Source organism: Balaenoptera musculus, chromosome 7, assembly GCF_009873245.2.
Source record: "Balaenoptera musculus isolate JJ_BM4_2016_0621 chromosome 7, mBalMus1.pri.v3, whole genome shotgun sequence".
In the NCBI taxonomy this organism is placed as follows: Eukaryota; Metazoa; Chordata; class Mammalia; order Artiodactyla; family Balaenopteridae; genus Balaenoptera; species Balaenoptera musculus.
The window spans coordinates 78,111,678-78,129,283 of record NC_045791.1 but is presented as its reverse complement, the minus strand read 5'-3'; the positions used below and the strand labels follow the sequence as shown (position 1 = coordinate 78,129,283).

Below are 17,606 nucleotides of genomic sequence, written 5' to 3'. Positions count from 1 at the left end.
GGGGTGACGGTACAGACTACGTCACGAAGAGCACTAGAAGACTCCAGTCTCTGGAGAGACTGACAAAACATTCATCCACTGGACAAATATTTGCTGAGTGCCTGCCACGTGCCAGGTGAGGGTGGAGCTGGGAATACAGCTGTGGATAAAAAAAAAAAAAAAAAGATTCCTGCCATCGGAGCCTCCATTCTTTTGGGTGAGCTGAGAGGAAGAGGGTGAGAGGACCTGCCGAACTTACTGGGGAAATAGTGTAAAACAGATGGAGAGGGAAGAAAATGATGACGGCAGGAGGAAGAAATTAGGATTCCCCACCCTCCATCAACCAGAAGGCTGTAATTAGAGTCTCCAGGATTTGAGAGCATGCAAGGTGCACAACCAAAGCAAACACATGCACGTGATACAAGATGGGGTATCTTTAGACTTCAGGGGGCAGGAGGGGACAGACCGCAGTGAGAGTGCCAAGACAGCCTCATGTAGTTCCCACGCCCTCAGTCCCCAAACAAGGCCACGGACCCTGCAGCCTGTGTGTGTGCTGGATGAGGAGGATGGTGTAGGAAGGGGCCTTTGCTCATTTCTTTACCAGCTACAAGATTATAGTGCATTTTTGTTGATTAAACTTGTTAATATAATTATGTGCCCAGAGAGTTTACAAGATGGACATTTGGGGTGCAATCCGTATCCCCAGGTCTAACACATTAAACATTGTGGCTATTCACACAATGGTTAGTTTCGGCCTCCTGGGCTAGCAACAGGAGGGATGAAGGCTATACACAATAAATTGTTAATCTGCTTAATGCCCACTGGAGGATGTGAAAAGCCTCTGAAGTTGGCATCAAACCATGCTTCCATTCCTCTGGGTATTTCAGCAAAAGACTGTCCTCAAGCATCTTAGTAATTCAAGCACTGCTATGTATGATTGCTTTCAAAACTGATGCATATAAGCAATCCAAGGGATCTCTGCTGAGTCAGGACCCTGCTCAGAACTCATGAACTGGATGCAAACCAGCATCAAGGTGCTAGCTCGAGGCAGTGCCCCAGGATCTCCCATGAGAATCTCAATAAGGTGCACCTCAGAGTTTCGCTGGATTTTTTTTTTTTCCTTTCAAGGCAGCAGGCTTGTGGAAGGGAATACTAAGGGAAGAGGATGTGGAAGATGAAGAGGATGAAGTAGCGGAGGCTGGCCGGTCCTCTGGCAGGCTGTCAGACAGTGAGGAACCAGCATCACAGCAAGCTGAGAGCCAGACCAAAGAAAGGTTCAAGAGGAAAGGCCGCATCTAACACCTTTTTGGGCCACACCGCGTGGCTTGCGAGATCTTAGTTCCCTGACCAAGGATCGAACATGTGCCCTCGGCAGTGAGAGCAGAGAGTCCTAACCTCTGTACCGCCAGGGAATTCCCTGTGTCTCACACCTTCTAAATGCCCACAGTGCCGGGGGTCACACCCAGCTTCCTGAGTAACTTCATCAGTGCCATTTACAAGTCCCACTGAATCTTCTTAAGAGACCCCAGGACAGAGATACGCACTGAAGTGCTGCCTGATGCAGAACAACTCTGCAGGCTGGATAAAAGAGGAGGGTGCTGGGCAAAACCCAGTAGGGAGTTAGCAGATATGGAGGGCAGGAGGGAGGAATGGCACAGAGGGAGGAGACGAGTCACAGAAAAATCACAGGCAGTGTCACTGTCCCCATTTCTACTGGAGAAGCAGAAAGGTCACATGCAGGCTTTTGAGATAGCACTGTGTAGACAGCCTCAAAATGAGAGCTGCTCGTAACTAACATCTCCTGAGTGCTTACTGTGCGAGGCCATCAGGGAGAGCACCAGTGCCTCACTGGAATGATCTCATTGAAGTTTCCCAACACCCCAGGAGGTATGAGCTCTAATTCCCCCTCACCACAGGGCCTTGGCACGTGCCCTTCCCACTGCTAGAGGGCAGCTCTCCTCCCCAGCCCTGCCTTTCTTCATCTCCTTCACTTTGAGGCTTCCTTCAGGTCTCTGCTTAATCATCCCTTCTTCAGAGAAGCTCTGACAGAGTTTTACAAAACTTCTGTTCAACGTTACGCTCTTCAACTATGGTGGGCTGCTCGACAAAAACTGCTTGACAGTGATGAATGGAAGGGAAGACAGCATATTTATTTTTCTGTGGCATAACAATAATGAAACTCCTTAATTGGTAAACTGTAGTGCTTGCATATAAATCATCTTTATGCAAAAATTTATATAACTTTTGTCACTGACAGAATCTAATCATTTGAGACATAAGCTTATGAATAAAAGTACAACGATATTCACTAAACCACACAGGGTTTGGCTCAGAATCAAGACACGTAGTTAACGATTCTGTTTGCAAATTGGGATGGTAATAAATTACTGAAATTTGTACTTTCCCCCACTAATCATCTGCAATTCAGGTTTGGGGCATTTTTGTTTTTCAACGGTGATCCTCTGTACTTGATAGAAACACAGAACTCTTTAATCGGCTTTTCGCTGACCACTGAAAGTTCTCTAAATGGCTGGATAAAGTCCTCAGGAGGGCAACAGACTGAAGACACATCAAACATGTTCTACATAAACTGAGCTCACATAAAACCCATGCTGACCTCACGTGTTTCAGATGTGCCCTTTATCCTTCCAAAAACACATCTTTTCATTTTATCTAAACTGCCTGGATAGTAAAATTTTATTCTCTTGCCATAAAAAAGCTTTTATTATTAAAGCAATAAGGTGCAAGGAGAGGGAGATGACCATGGCAGAGCCTTTACGGTTTATTATATTGTTAATCACAGAGATAAAGTGTCATTTTATAAAAATGTTTCCACTGTCTTGATTCCTTTCTATAGAGGACTAATAATAACAATAATCAGAAAGGCACTTTAGCAGGAATAGATTTATCATTTTCTGCTCTGTGAAAGACTCTTCTTTAAATGTGGAGACAAGACACTGAGAGACAAAATGGCTTCATTTGGCAGCTCGAAGGAGCCACGTCGAGTCTGGTGTGATTCATAAATAAAGATGCCGTGATGGGGAGCGGCCACAGGACTGTCAGTGGGTGAGAAGCTGGAGAGCAGAAGCTTCTGGCGGATACTGAGCAATGAAAGTAGGATTTCAATAGGAGCTGAACGAGATCAATCTGCAACAGCAGCCAGAGTCAGACGTTAGAGAGTTAAAACTAGGCTACATTTCATCTTCCTGAGCTGGCCTCGGGGAGGCCATAGTGAGAGAAACGGCCTGCGACTATCTGATCCCAGACGATTTTGCTTCAGGACCTTCTGGTGGACGAAGTGCTTCGGTGCGGAGCTTCCTTAACTCCTCGGCTGCCAAGCAGAACAAAGCAGGTGGAAAGCCTCAGGAAACAGACAGAGCCCCGCGCTTGCTGGCAGGACGATCACAGGGCAGAGCCTCCAGACCGCCGGCCCATTAGAGAGAAAGAGAATGTGGAGATTGCTGGGGAGGAAGGATTCTACCGAATGCCAAGGGGATGTTTCACCCCTCCTGGCCTGTAACAAACAGCTTAAAGCATGCGAATGAGGGCTTCCCTGGTGGCGCAGTGGTTAAGAAGCCGCTTGCCAATGCAGGGGACACGGGTTCGAGCCCTGGTCCGGGAAGATCCCACATGCCGCAGAGCAACTAAGCCCGTGCGCCACAACTACGGAGCCTGCACTCTAGAGCCCGTGAGCCACAACTACTGAGCCTGCGAGCCACAACTACTGAAGCCTGCATGCCTAGAGCCCGTGCTCTGCAACAAGAGAAGCCACCGCAATGAGAAGACTGCACACCGCAACGAAGAGAAGCCCCCACTCGTTGCAACTAGAGAAAGCCTGCGCACAGCAACGAAGACCCAACACAGCCAAAAATAAAAAAATTTAAAAAAAAAAGCATGCGAATGAGTGATAAGCCATAAAGCCAGACTTCCTGTTTAAAGAATTTCTATTTCTTTCACTAAAGAGAGAGGGTAATGTACAAACATTTCCCCCCACTGAGGGCTCTGCTCCTTACTACTGCATCAGGACTAAGAACTGTGACCATGGGAGGAATGCCAGCTGAACGCCTGGCAGCCTAGTAGCACCCAGGGGCCGCTATGTGGATCCTGAGCTGGGAGCGGGTACTGAAGGAAGAGGCCACTGGTACTGCCCAGGAGTTTAGGCATCTACATCCCTTGCCCTGGCTGAGAGGACTGTGCCCACCAGGTGGAGGGTAGAAAAACTCCCTTTATATACTTAGGGTGTACTCTACTGTTACCATGGGTACCATTTCTAGTCCAATCTCCCAAGTATTACCAGGAATTCTTGGGCCCAGGGCAAAACTAGTCAGGGGTTTCGGCCCACCCATTTCTCAACTATTGTTGCTGTCAACAAAGGTGTCCCTGGCATGACGGGCACAAATACATCAAGACTGTGTCTGGTTCTCTGTTCTTAGGGTCAGAAGGACAGGCAGCCCTAACACGACAGGTGCCTACAAATGGTGCCCATGCTCTTGCATGGCTGTCAATGCCCCGTTCCTCCTTTCTCTGTTCTGCTCCCTGAAGACTAGCAGAATACGCCACCCCAAATATGGCACTTTGGTATATTGATCATTGTGAGCTGTGGGCACGTGAAAAACAGCAAATGCAGGGACAGGCTTTCTCCGAACTCCCCTTTTCTGCTTAAAGACAGATTGTCTAAAAGGAACTCAGTTGTCATAAATTCCTTCTCCAGAAGTTTCACCAACCAGGGAGGATGTTGACTTTCGTCACAGGAGGGGAGACTAGAGAATGGACACCACACTCAGCCAACTCTGTCACAAGCTATCATACCTCCACCTGTTCTTCTAAGGACCCATTCATCTTTCCTAAAAGTCATTTACTCTCCCCTCAGAGGCCTACACCCCCTCTCCCCTTTCCCTATGAAGATGGTATTTAATCCTGAGTTCCAGGCCACCTTGGGGAGTTCTTCATTTTTCCCTGGGTCTCTCCCATGTGTACATGAGGCGTACATGTTAATCAACTTCTGTTTGTTTCTCTCTTGTTAACCTGTCTTTTATTACGGGGTCTCAGCCAAGAACCCAGAAGGGCAGAGGGAAAATATTCTTCCTCCCCCGTACGTCCATCCCGTCCCCACTCCTACGCCTGTCTGCTGGTTACTGCTCTCACTACCCACCAGTTTCCACGACTCCTCTTCCTTCACTTCCCACGTGATCACGTCCTCCCGAGTCTACCCCAGAAATCTCTCTCCTACCCAACTCCACTTGCCAATTTACCTCAGGCTCGTTATCAAGTAGCTGGCTATGCTCATTTATTTATGTTTTTTGCTGGGATTCCTGGGTCCGTTACCTTCTACTCTGTACACTTTTGCATTTCGGTTTCACAACAACTTGCGTTCTTCTTATAATTGGAATTCTTTTTCTGAATGCAGCAGTGATTGACAAATTGATCTAAAGATTTCTTGAATTCCATAGTGTTACGTGATAAACATATAAAACCCAACATACATGTCTACAGCCTGTCAGCTGGGGTTGGGACACAACTCTTTGAAGCTGCCTAGTAATCATGACTCTCAGGGTAACAGAGCGTCTCTAAGCATGAATCACCGTTAACATATACAGCAGAGTTACACCCCTCTGGCTGCCCGTGAATGTGGCAAGTGCACTCAATTTGCCAATCAGGTTGAGCCCATTTTCTCTCTATTTCTTTAATCAGAGGTAATATAACTTGTTAATGTTAATATCTCTTAGTCTGCATATTCTATATTGGAATTCGACATTGATTTAAATTACAGTTAATGAATATGTCATCACACTGTCCGAGGTGTGTTTCTGGAATGAGACACGAACAAATGTAGCATAAGGACTAACTCCCAACACTTGTAAAATCCTGGATTTCCTCACAGACGACACAGTTAATTGAAAAAACAAACAAACACAGACAGGGAGTCCTTTTTCTTCTTGGAATTTAAAAAAATGACATCACAGTTACAAAATCCTGCAAATTCTACAAATCCCACAACATCACATGTTCACCTGAAAAATCTGTATTCCTTGTATACCTCTATTTAGAATTTTACATATATTTTGCTTAATAATGTAATTTCTTATCTTTGCTGATTACTTTTTAGTTTTGTTTCTTTCCATGGAGATCACTATTCAGGGAAAGTAACTTACCTGTATTTCAGTTTCTATAGCTATAAAAGTGATATGACTTACCACCATCTCCTTTTTAAAAAAATAAAAAACCACCAAACTACATATACGGAAAGGAAAGCAAACTTCTACCTGTGGGTATTGACTGTCTTATAGCACAAGGGTACCAATGAAGGAAGTAACATTCTTCTCCATTTACCTCATTAAAAAACTGGGAAATGTAGAAATCAGGATAAAATAAAACAAATTTCAAAATAAAACAAGGCAAAATCTCTCTTTGTTTCATACCCAAAATAGAGACAACCACTCTGAACACTGTTGCCTTTCCCTCCAATTTTGGGTGATGGGGGGCGTCTATGCAGAAGCCATCATCGTGACTGAACCTGAATAACTTAGGAAAAGAAACTAGAGAAGACTGATGTGGCACAAAAAGTCATAGAAATGCCGGCCCACTTCCAACCCAAGGCAGCCAGGCCTAGCCTCCACTGCTCTGGCATCCTGGGGTCTCCTGAATTCCTTAGCTCTCCTGTGAAGAGGGGAGGGGAGAGAATGTGGACTTCTTGGTTTGGGCCAAAAGGCTCTCATCAGCCAGCATCTCCAGGCTCACTTGCTACCCCTCCTCTTTAGGACCTGACCTAGCCAGTGGCTTCCCAAATGGGGGGAACAAAGAAAACAGTAAACTGTATGTACTTACTTTTTTTTTTCTTTTGGCTGTGCCATGCGGCATGGGGGATCTTAGTTCCCCGACCAGGGATCGAACCCGTGCCCCCTGCATTGGGAGCGTGGAGTCTTAAATCACTGGACCACCAGGGAAGTCCCATGTACTTACTTTTTATTCTAAAAAGTAGACTTTCCTAATCTTTAGTACACAGATTAACCATAGCACACATATATGATTTATAAATAAGTTTTCTGGTTTGAGAGGGATGTGCTCAAAATTCATTTATTGATGGAGTAAGACCCAGGGAATGCACTCCTCCTAGAGCACGCTGTGGTCTGTCTTATTTCTGGTTCCTTGTGTTGTTTCTTCTGCATGGAATCCTTTCTCCTGTCTCAGGCTGACAAATTCCTAGTCTCCCTTCAAAGACCAGCTCAAATGTCACCTCTGCGGTGGACCCTTCCCTAACCAGCCAGCCAGTGTTGATTTCCCCTCCTCCACGCCCAGCTCCATTGCAGTATTTGCCATCGTGCATTACACACTTGTTTCTGTCTTCACCCACTAGCCCCAGGGCTCTATTGGGTGGATGAATGAAGAGAGGGGAAGGGAAGGTAGAGAGAAGGCATGGCAAGACGGGAAAGGGGAAAGAGGGCTGATGTGGTGACAACTGTGGCCATTCAGAATCAGGGGCCCCTTTGCCTTACTTCTCTCTTCATCAGGCAGTAAACAGTAAAAAGCTGTGATGAAATATCCATATCTTACAGCTGGCATCTACTGCATAACTAAATAAAAAGAAAGGTGGAACAGATTAACTTCCTCCCAGTGTCTTGGTAGAGAGGGAAAGACATTTACTAAATGCTTATCTGGAAGAGAAGAGAACCAGCCTAGATTGAACTTCTATCATGGGTCAGGCAAGAGATTTTCTAGAATAATCTGAGAAGTGCATATCTTGTCCATGAATCTTCACAAAACCCCTAGAAAGTGACAACAGTACACCTGTTTTGTAGCTGAGTAGAAGTTAAGAAACTCAACCATATTCAGAGCTAGAATACGTAGAGATGAGATTTAAACCCTATTCTGTCTAAATCTACACCCCATGCCTCCTAATTATGTTGTTAATAAACCTTGGAAAATGTCACTTTTGTCTGAATATGGCCTACTAAGAATCAAAGGTCACAGTCACTGGAAGGATAGTGTAACATACATATATGGAATTGGCTATTCTATTATATTGGCCTCAGGTACAGTTTTTGTACACTTTGTTTCTGTCCTAGCTGACAAATTGTCCAAAATTTCTCCTTGGTCTCACTCTAAGAGACTACAGAATCTCACACTGTACTAGTCTAATAAATAGAAATAAGCTCCAAGATCCATTCTGAAATTGTGATCTAGGATATTCTACTTTTCAAACTATAATGTATTTATATTTCTACTAATATATAGGAACAAATTTGTCTTATTTTCTCAGTGAAAATGGATTATACTGTAAATTCAAAACACACACACACAAATGATACATACTTTCCTTCTGGGATTGTGTAGTTAGAACAATTTGGTTAATTCCTTTTTATATTTCTGTTCTATGACGAAAACTAACAATTCCTATTCAGGAGCATGTTACAAAGCTGGTTTGACAGGTAGCCTTCATTTGCTGAAAAGATTCAGAAATCTTTTCAGATTTCAAGCTGAAATCAGAATCAACTTCTTATCCTCCAGCTCTTCTTGTGGGTTTATTACTCTGCAAGAAGGCTACAGTGAAGGAAAGCTGTCTCCCAACGCTAAGTGTACCACTGACATGACGTATACAGGTAATCACACATGGAGCTCAGAAAAGCTATTAATACAAGGCACTATTTATGCTAGTTTCCTGGGGACTGCACCAAACTGAAAAGGCCAGTTCTGTACTTTCTGTATTTATCAGCCTGCTCTTCCTTCATGTCGACTGATTCACTAGGTCCTTGCAGTGGCCCTGGGGGAACATCTAATGCAGAGAAAAACCTTGGGGAGGAAAGAAAATAGGAAAAGAGAAGCTTTCACCTCCAAAGAGCGAGTTACCCTTATTTAGAATGACACATAGTCACAAACAAGGCAAGATTTGAAATGCCCTGTACCATGGGGACTTGCCATAGACCCAAAGTCACAGGGACCTTGAGTTCCTCCTTGGCATAAGGTATTTACCCTTTTCATGATTTCAGAATGGGTCCTGGAGCTGATTTCTGTTTATTGGACTGGCGCAGAGTAAGGAAAAAGAGCCATTTTGGGTAGTTTGTCAGCTAGGACAGGGACCAAAACCCATACATATGGCTCTCTTGAGGCATAAATATATTTATTAGCCTCTTCTATTATTGTCTCTTGATATCCTTTGCAGGTGTATGTTCATTTCAATAATGTGTGTTCTTTTAATATGCTGGCATAATCTCCAATATTGGGTGTTGGGAGAAGGAATGGGTTTGTTTAATTTCTACTGTACAGTACAAGTCACTAGCAGGTGGGCACTTAGAAAAACCATCTGTTGAGAAGAAAAGAGATTAGTCAGAAAGTTCTGTTTGCAATAGGTTTTGATCAATGGGAAGTATGTATTCCTTTCCAGAGCAGAAGGACGTAGAGACCTTGTATTAAATTTCTTTTAAAAACCATAAAAAAGTGTAACGTTAAACTCTTGATTTTGCCTGCGTCTCGTGTATAGGCTAAGGAGCTGGCAAAATCTAGCAATCATTTAACACGTTGTTGATAATGTAATAGGGAACCGAAGTCCTGGTGAAGTTATCACATGACAATACTAAGTGGCTGCAAAGGTTCCTAACATCAGCTCTCCTACTGGTAATCCCGTGGTACACATCCCTTGTTGAATGGCACAGAGAAAAGCATCACTTTATTACTGGCCAACACACTGCTCCAGACACTCGATGCTCGTGGGCATGCTCAGAATGCTTATTGTTTCAGCCACGTGGTTTTACAAAGGAGGCTCAACTCATCACTCACGCTTACACCCACACCCTACACACACATGACTGAACTCAAAAACCCAGTTTGCTTGTTTTCACAGCACCTACTGTGTGACACAGATCTGATTCTAGGACCTGTTTCGCCTAATGCATATTTTCCCGGTACTTACCTATCAGAGTAGACAGACCGTCATAATTTCAATATTCTCCTAATTATGAGAGGGTAATTCAATGGTCAACAAGTATTTGCCCAACCACTACGGCCCCATAAGATTGCAAAAAGACCTTCTGTTGGGAACTCCCTGGCGGTCCAGTGGTTAGGACTCCACACTTCCACTGCAGGGGGCCTGGGTTCTATCTCTGGTCGGGGAACTAAGATCCTGCAAGTGGCACAGTATGGCCAAAACAAAATCAAAAACAGAAACAAAAACAAAAACCTTCTGTTGTCATTCAATTTAAATAGCACAAGGGCAGGCGCACCTGAAGATGTCACTGGCATCAGAGTAGGTGGATATATACCATGTATAGCCAGGAACACCAAGTAATACTGCTGCTTGACTAAAGCCCGAGGAAAATAATAATCCCCCAAAGAGACACTTAATGGAACAATTCCCCTCTGTATTTATCTTCACGTGCCTCAGATCTTCAACCTAATCCCAGTCCCCACTGTGATACCTGGTTTTATTGCAAAATGAGAAAAAAGACTCAGGTAGAGACAGAATGGTGAAGGAAAGTGATGGCCTATCACCAGCTATAGCCTTCAGTTCTTAATTTTTCCATTTTCTCCTAAGGACTGACTTGAATTCCATAATGAAAAATAGACAAAGAAGCAAAGCCCTCAATTTTCTACACTTCAGTGTAATTGTTTTTGCTGGTCTTAAGGAAACAAAAATGTAATTTGACCTTTAAAATGTGTAGCTAGAAGGTTTATGTTTCAGGAAGTATGGGAAAAAATATCTTGCGACTGCACTGATGTGAAAAGAGAAGACACTATGGCTGTGTTCTGGGGTACGTACCTGATCTGGGCATGTAAAGGAAATCTCCCCCCTCGGGTCTGCAGTGGTGCGTAGGAGGGCGGCTGGGGGAGGGGCAGAGAGGCACTCAGGTGTGTTGCAAAGGGAGGACTCTCCATCCTCTGCTCACGAGCTACAGCAGACCATGCAGAAGGGGCTGTGCAATCTTCCTCTCCCTTTCCTCTCACCCAGGCTTTCTCAGCCTTACCGATACCTTGGACCAGATCATTCTTTGTTGAGGGTGGTGGTGGAGCGGGGGATGCCGTCCTGTGCATACGAGGATAAGGAGTGGCACCCCTGGCCTCTGCCTACTATATGCCAGTAGCACTACCTCTCCACAGCTGTGATAACCCAAAATATTTCCAGACATGCCAACTGTCTCCTGGGGGGCAAATTCAGCTGGCTGCAAACACTGCTCTAGCTCCAGACATATCACCTCCTCTGCAGGATTCTCAATCCATGGTTTTCAACCGCAGATGCACAAGAGAATCACCTGGGGTTCTCTAAAAACAAAAAAACCCTCTTTCTGGGTTCACTTATGCCCAGTGAAATCAGCATCTCTCCGGGTGGTACCGAGGCAAAGGATGACCACAGAGCTCTGAGAGTGTGTAATTACAGTGCAGACACATACACTTTGGTATGGAGAGAAGTACATATTAATTTACAGACATCATCTTTCAGTCAACGTTCAGTTACTCATAAAGAGAACGAACAAAAAACCCAAAGAGCACAGAAAAACCAGGCTTTTAGCATTGTATGGAAAGCCAGGTATTAAAAAAAAAGCAGCTAAAGGTTTAGGGAATTTTGGGGGGAGGGAGGAAACAACCAACAAAGAAAGAATCCTGCTATGTGATCAATCTGCGAAAGTGAAGAAAAATGGTCTTATTTGGACTCAAACTGAAGTAGTTCCAAGGCTGCACGCTCCAAGAATTTGATATTATTTGGGTACCCAAGGAACAGTAAAGTGGGAATATGGGACAGATTGTTGCTTGGCTTGTTCTGAAATGCAAGAGCCCCACTGGCAATTTCTTCTTTGGGAGGTCTTCTCGAGTTTATATTCCAGAAAAAGACACAATATTTAAAATGTCACAGCAATGATATCTGGTCGGTGTGTGGCGCCACCCTGCTGACCACCCTGGTGGTCTGTGTGTGATTCTGCTTGGATACCAACAGGGCTTTAGTAGCAGATAAAGAGCCCTCCTCTGGAGTGGGATTTGAGGGATGCAGAAGAAGATATACTTATCTCAAAATTGCTTTTTCTTGAACCTGCAATTCTCACTTTTAGAGTTATTCTTTTGGCTGGTGGAGAGTCTCAACAGACTGTCAACTTTGGTTAACATGCAAATCTGTCACTTTGGGATGGATGACACATGGTCATCAAAAGGATGAGGTTACCATTACACGAAAACGAGTTTCAGTCGTTAAAAGGAAGGAAAGGAAAAGGATACAGGGAGTCTGCTACAAGGTCCTATGGCGTAGTGAGTGGGGTCACGGGGAGGAGCCCCTAGCCTGTAGGGGGCAGTAGGAGGCTCACCTGCCTTTGCTGGAAGGGAGGAAACTCCAAGATGGAGGGTAAGTCGGCAGAGAAAGGGGAGGTGGGGGAGGGCTTCGGGTCGGGAGAGCTGGGAAACTCCTGACCCACTTCCAATTTCCTGGCACTGCTTCAAGAGAAAATAAACACCGACCGGGTCCAGGAACACTTCTGGCCCCTTTTTTACAGAAGGCATGCTTTGACTGATGTCCCTTTCCTTTTTGAAAGCAAAGCAGCCTAAAAATATTATCCCCTCCAGCCCCCATTACCCCAGCACACACCCTAACCCTCTGGCTTGTTACCATCTTCTGTCTTCTTTAGGAGTGCTTTTAATTAGACGTTAAATTGACAATAGCACCTAACAATTTTTACAGCTCTATTTTGGAATCCTTTCTCCCCCAGCATATGGAAAAACTATCAAGTATTACTCTCCTTCCTCAATGTTTTTTGAATTTAATGTTTTATTGCTCATTTGAAGTCGTCAACATCAACTTGGCCATGCACACACACAGATTTGTGGTGAGAAGCTAGACTAGCTTGCACACAAAGCAATTAAACCTGGCAGCTATGATTCGAAAGGATGAATATTTTCCAGTTGTGGTAGGGGCCAATCATATAGGAAAGAAACCAGCTGTTTCATGTTAGTTCCTGATGTGACTTTTCACATAGACGCTCATGTTGCAAAATTTATTTTCTGTGAAGACATACTGTGAGGGCATTGTGTCATCTTTGTTCCCCTCTTAAATCCCCAGTTCTTTCTGGAAAAATGAGAAGGAGTCATCTAATGGTCATTTGGCCCTGTGTAACTGTGTCCTGGTTAAGTGCCAACTCTGATATTATAATTTAGCTACTTAATGGTTTTCTTCAGTAACATATTGAGCAAAATATTCTTCACAGCCAGATTAGGAAGGACAAGCATTTCCTTCATTTCACTCAGATATCCGCTCACTCAGTACTGAGCATATGCAAACAACGGCTTTCTCCCAACCTCACACAATCATCATTCCCATGAATTCCAGTGGGATCTGGGGGGAATTTAGTCACGCAGGATTCACCTCCTGAAGTTGGTGCTTTGGTAGCAAAGTGAATCTGGAGAATTTTTTTACCAAGAGTGTCTATATATCTAAACTACATGCACTGCCTATTGAGTGCTTAGGTGAGAGAATGGGGTGGCCCCGAGGAAAGGGAGGAGAACCTGCAGGGGGATGTATGCCACCTCCCTGTCGCCTGTGCACCAGATGAGTCAACATCTGCCTCAGAACCAGCACTCTTTCTGGAAATCTCCAGAGGACTCCACATCCTCCAAATCTGGATATACTTTACGATGTTACCCTGAGGTTTCCATTCTATTAAATGAATAGGGCTGTATTCAAAATTCTCTCTAGTGCCTAGAGTTTGTGATTTCACCACCACTGGGAAAGCTTCATTTTTTAAGCATTTAAGCTGCCTTCTTCGATTCCGTGACCCGCTCTTTTTCAAGAGCACCACAATCCCTAAAATCCATCCTTTGCTCCTCAGAAAATGAGAGAGAGGCTTAATTCAAGTACATCACGCTGTTGCCTGGGCTGCAGGCTTAATTGGAACAGAGGCAAAGTTTTTCCCTCTGGCATAAATGCATGTAAATGGTTGATAAAAAATAGTTTTATTTTTAAGTTAGCATTTATGTAATTATTTGGGGATCATTTTAATGAAGGGTTAGGTCAGAAAACAAGTGGTGGTGTTTTCTCATTTTGCAGCAATAGAATATAGCTGATCTAAATTTTTTCTTCTTCAGTTTGGAGGAAAAGTTCCATTCTGTCAAGTAGGTGACTTTTAAACAGCCGTATTGCTTGGCAGGGCTCATTCAGAAGTGATCCTTCACATCAGTTTAAAACACAAAATGAATTACAAGCAGAGACAAGATACACAACTTCCCTGGGTGCTGACCTTCCTGGCCTCACACTTCCAGCTCTTGAGGAGTAAAGCACTCAAAGAATCTGTTCTAAATCTCAAGATGTCTCGTGAGCCATGTGATGTTCATTTTACTAAGGAAATAAAATAAAATAAAAAAGTATTCAGAGCAGCTGGAGGAGAGAGGTAATTTGAGGTCATTGCTACACTTTGTCAATTAGTGTGTGAGTCACTCAGTTGGAAGGTATCATACAGGGGCCTCAGAGGAAGAGTTTATTCTAAAACGCCACACAGAAGGACAAGACAGAGTGGTCTTCTGTGAGCAGCTCACTAATGCCTCCAGACAGAGGCTGGCAAACTACGACCCCCATGAGCCAGAGATGGCCCACTGCCTCTCTGCACGATCTCTGGTTGCTACCATGCCACCACAGCAGGCCTGAGTAGGTGCACTCAGATCTTACCCCGTAAAGCTCAAGATTTTTGCGAGCTGGCCCTTTACAGGTGAAGTGGGCTGACTCTGGCTCTCGAGAACAGGCCTGGATGTTGAGTGTGCTTTTATATATTAGGGTAGCTTAAGGATAAATTGTAAAAGTCATGTAACGGTAAAATTTAAAAACCAATGATGATGATGATGATAATAACACCTTTTATTTGTATAGCATCTTTACCTTCTCCAAGTACTTTCAAACGCATTCTCGGAGTTTGCTTTGGACAATTAGTGAGGTTATAATCTGATCAAACAGAGAAGTGTTCCACGAAGGTTGAGATGGTGTGACTGGGTGGAGGGTAAATGATTCCTCACTGAATAACTGAAGGAGATGGCTTTCTTTCAAGTCCCTGGTGTCTTATGCACTCTTGGAATCTCACATTATATGTAGCAGATGGTTTAAAGTTCAAGAATTTTAGATTAGGTTAGCGCTCGGCGTAATCCTTAGTTTTACGCAACTCTACAATCAGCAAAAAAGCACATCAGTGTCAAGGAAAGGACTTAGAATGGGAAGAATATGCGGAAGATGTGATCAAATTCTAGAATCACAGGACGCCAGTATAGGGAACGTGTTATGTGAGCCTGGGCATTCTGGACATGTGTTTTCTTTGTTCTGTATTTTCTTCTTTAACACCATGTTTTCTCCCGGGAACCATGGCTCTTCAAGTCTCAGTTCATGGAGTTCATGAACTAACTAACTCTGTGGTAGGCACATGACTCCGGCCTGGCTAGTGGGAAACCTCTGTTGCTCTAGCCACAGGGATTGGTTTACTGACAGATACATGACCCAACCCAGCCAATGGGAATTAGGCCTTTTGGACTTTTTATTGGAACTACTGGAAACGAAGCCCTCTCTCAGATCACAGGGGCTAAAGATTATGAAAGCTTGGAGCTGCCAGCGTGTCATCTTGGCTGCTACATGGAGACAGTACCTAAGAATGAAGCCAAGAATAAGAAGAACCAGGAGATTGTGGGAGACATTGCAAGAGGAAAGGAGGCAGAGACAGAAAAATTGAATCCTGATAACATATTGGGCTTAGAACCAAATTTGCCTAAAGGAATCTCCTGGAATTTTCATGTACATCAGTCAATAAATCCTCTTTTCTCATTAACTAGTGTGACTTGAGTTTCTGTCACTTGAAAGTGAAAGCGTCCTGATGGATACACTGGTAACATTTTTCTGCTGATAATAACTTAACCTTTTTACTAAGAGGTGTTTCATTCCAGTTGTGGACATGAGCAAAAGCATAGGGCTGAAAGAAATGTCTCCCATCAAAATCCGTTGCAGAGCAGGGCAGGGCAGGACCAAAACCACACTGGTGTACCATTTCTTAATTCCAGTCTTAAAGATACCCAAGAATGGGGTTCTATCACTAAGCTTATGTAAGACGTTTCTCAGTTTTGTTAAGGGAGTTTTTCTTATTTTATGATGATATCAGGCTGGAAAGTATTTTCTTCTGAGTAGCATTCATGATGTTAACCTTCCAAAGATTTGTCAAAAATATCATTTTTGACGTTTTGTTCTTTGTTGAGGTTGTGTTCTACATCATTCATATACTTTTGGGCCAACTTCAAACTCCAATGAATTATGTCTATCGGGTGTCTCTTTACTCCAACATTTTCTCATCTTTTTTATTCCCAAGATATATGCATCTGTCTGCAGGGCTTAAGAAAATCTGCTGAAGTGTTGTTCTGTGATGTTTATGGATTAAATAAACAACATTTTCCATCTGATGTCTCTACCTATAGGAATAGCTGAAGTGCCATAAATTTATAGTTTCTAAGTCAAATTACTCACCAGTTGTGTAATTCGGCAAAGGCAGCTTTGATCTTCTTCACTGAACTATCCACTTCCTCCTTGATCATGACGCGATATCTAGTTAGAGACACAGTGCAGCGTTGCAAATCCTTCACCGATTTCTCAATATTTGGGCCTAAAATTAACGTCAAGAGAAAGCATGTTAAAGCGAGCACTTTATTTTTTCATTTTTGAGCTAAACAACAACAACAAAAGCAACTAACTCACCCCCTTCCAATAAAAAGAGAGAGATTTGTCTTTTGTTTTTCAATGGAAAGAAAAGTTCCTTTAAGAGAATGTTTATAACCCAGACTGGGTGGTGTGTGGCCCTTGAGACAGCTGGGATCTCACCAGTGGGCTCTCTGGATGGGCCATTTGGGGCACATGTGTCTCCTCTGCCCTTTGGAAAGAGGCTCTGATCATTATGTTCTATTGCAAACTGTAGTTTCGTAGAATCTGATACGTCTAAAGACCATTTGTGCTGCTGGCTCTCTCTATAGACACCACTCTGCGTGGTTTAAAGCCAGCAGGGCTTTTGGAAGAGGAAAATGACAGAGAGGTTGAGAGAGGTACAAATGAGCTAGAGAGAGGACAGAGCATCGCTGCCAGGTACCTGGCTCTGGCCCCATCAGTCCTGAGCCAGGCCTGTAATTATAGCAGCAGCACTTAAAGCAGCTCTGTGGGTGCCAATCTTGCCTGATTTCCTGAAACTGTCGCTAGGGTTTACAGACAGTGCAGAGCAAACAGGCAAATTGTACTTATCCCAACAAGGGCATGTTTCTTAGAAGAAAGAAATCTCTCTCAAGAAAAGTGAGAAGGTATAATCAAACCCAAGCCAAGGAAATCAGATGCAACTGAGGCTGAATGAGAAGAGTATTATTTAATCTTCTGGCAGTCAGAAAGGAAGTGATTTAGCCCCTTTCATTTTTAATACCAGTTATGTGTAAAGTATATCAAAGCTCAAAAAGTGATAAAAATATAATGTGTCAAATATAAAACCCTCTTTCAGTGTATACTGTCTGCAAGTCCTAATACAGAACTGAATTTACGTGAGGAAGGTCATATCAGAAGAAGACACAGCAGCCTCTAAACTCATCTTCATTCAGTGCAAGTTCAGCACTTACAAACTCACATATTGGGGAAACATTCAGCCTTCACATTGCTAAAAGAGTTC

General features: G+C 43.6%; 1 protein-coding gene across 6 annotated transcripts in view; it reads right to left on the bottom strand.

The window, feature by feature from the left end:
• SPATS2L (spermatogenesis associated serine rich 2 like) overlaps positions 1-17,606 on the bottom strand; it is a 167,899-nt gene that overhangs the window by 19,489 nt on the left and 130,804 nt on the right. For all 6 annotated transcript variants that reach the window (XM_036856993.1, XM_036856996.1, XM_036856992.1 and 3 more), the window contains one exon: positions 16,433-16,568. In XM_036856993.1, coding sequence (XP_036712888.1) covers positions 16,433-16,568 — 136 coding nt within the window. The remainder of the gene's footprint in view (positions 1-16,432; positions 16,569-17,606) is intronic.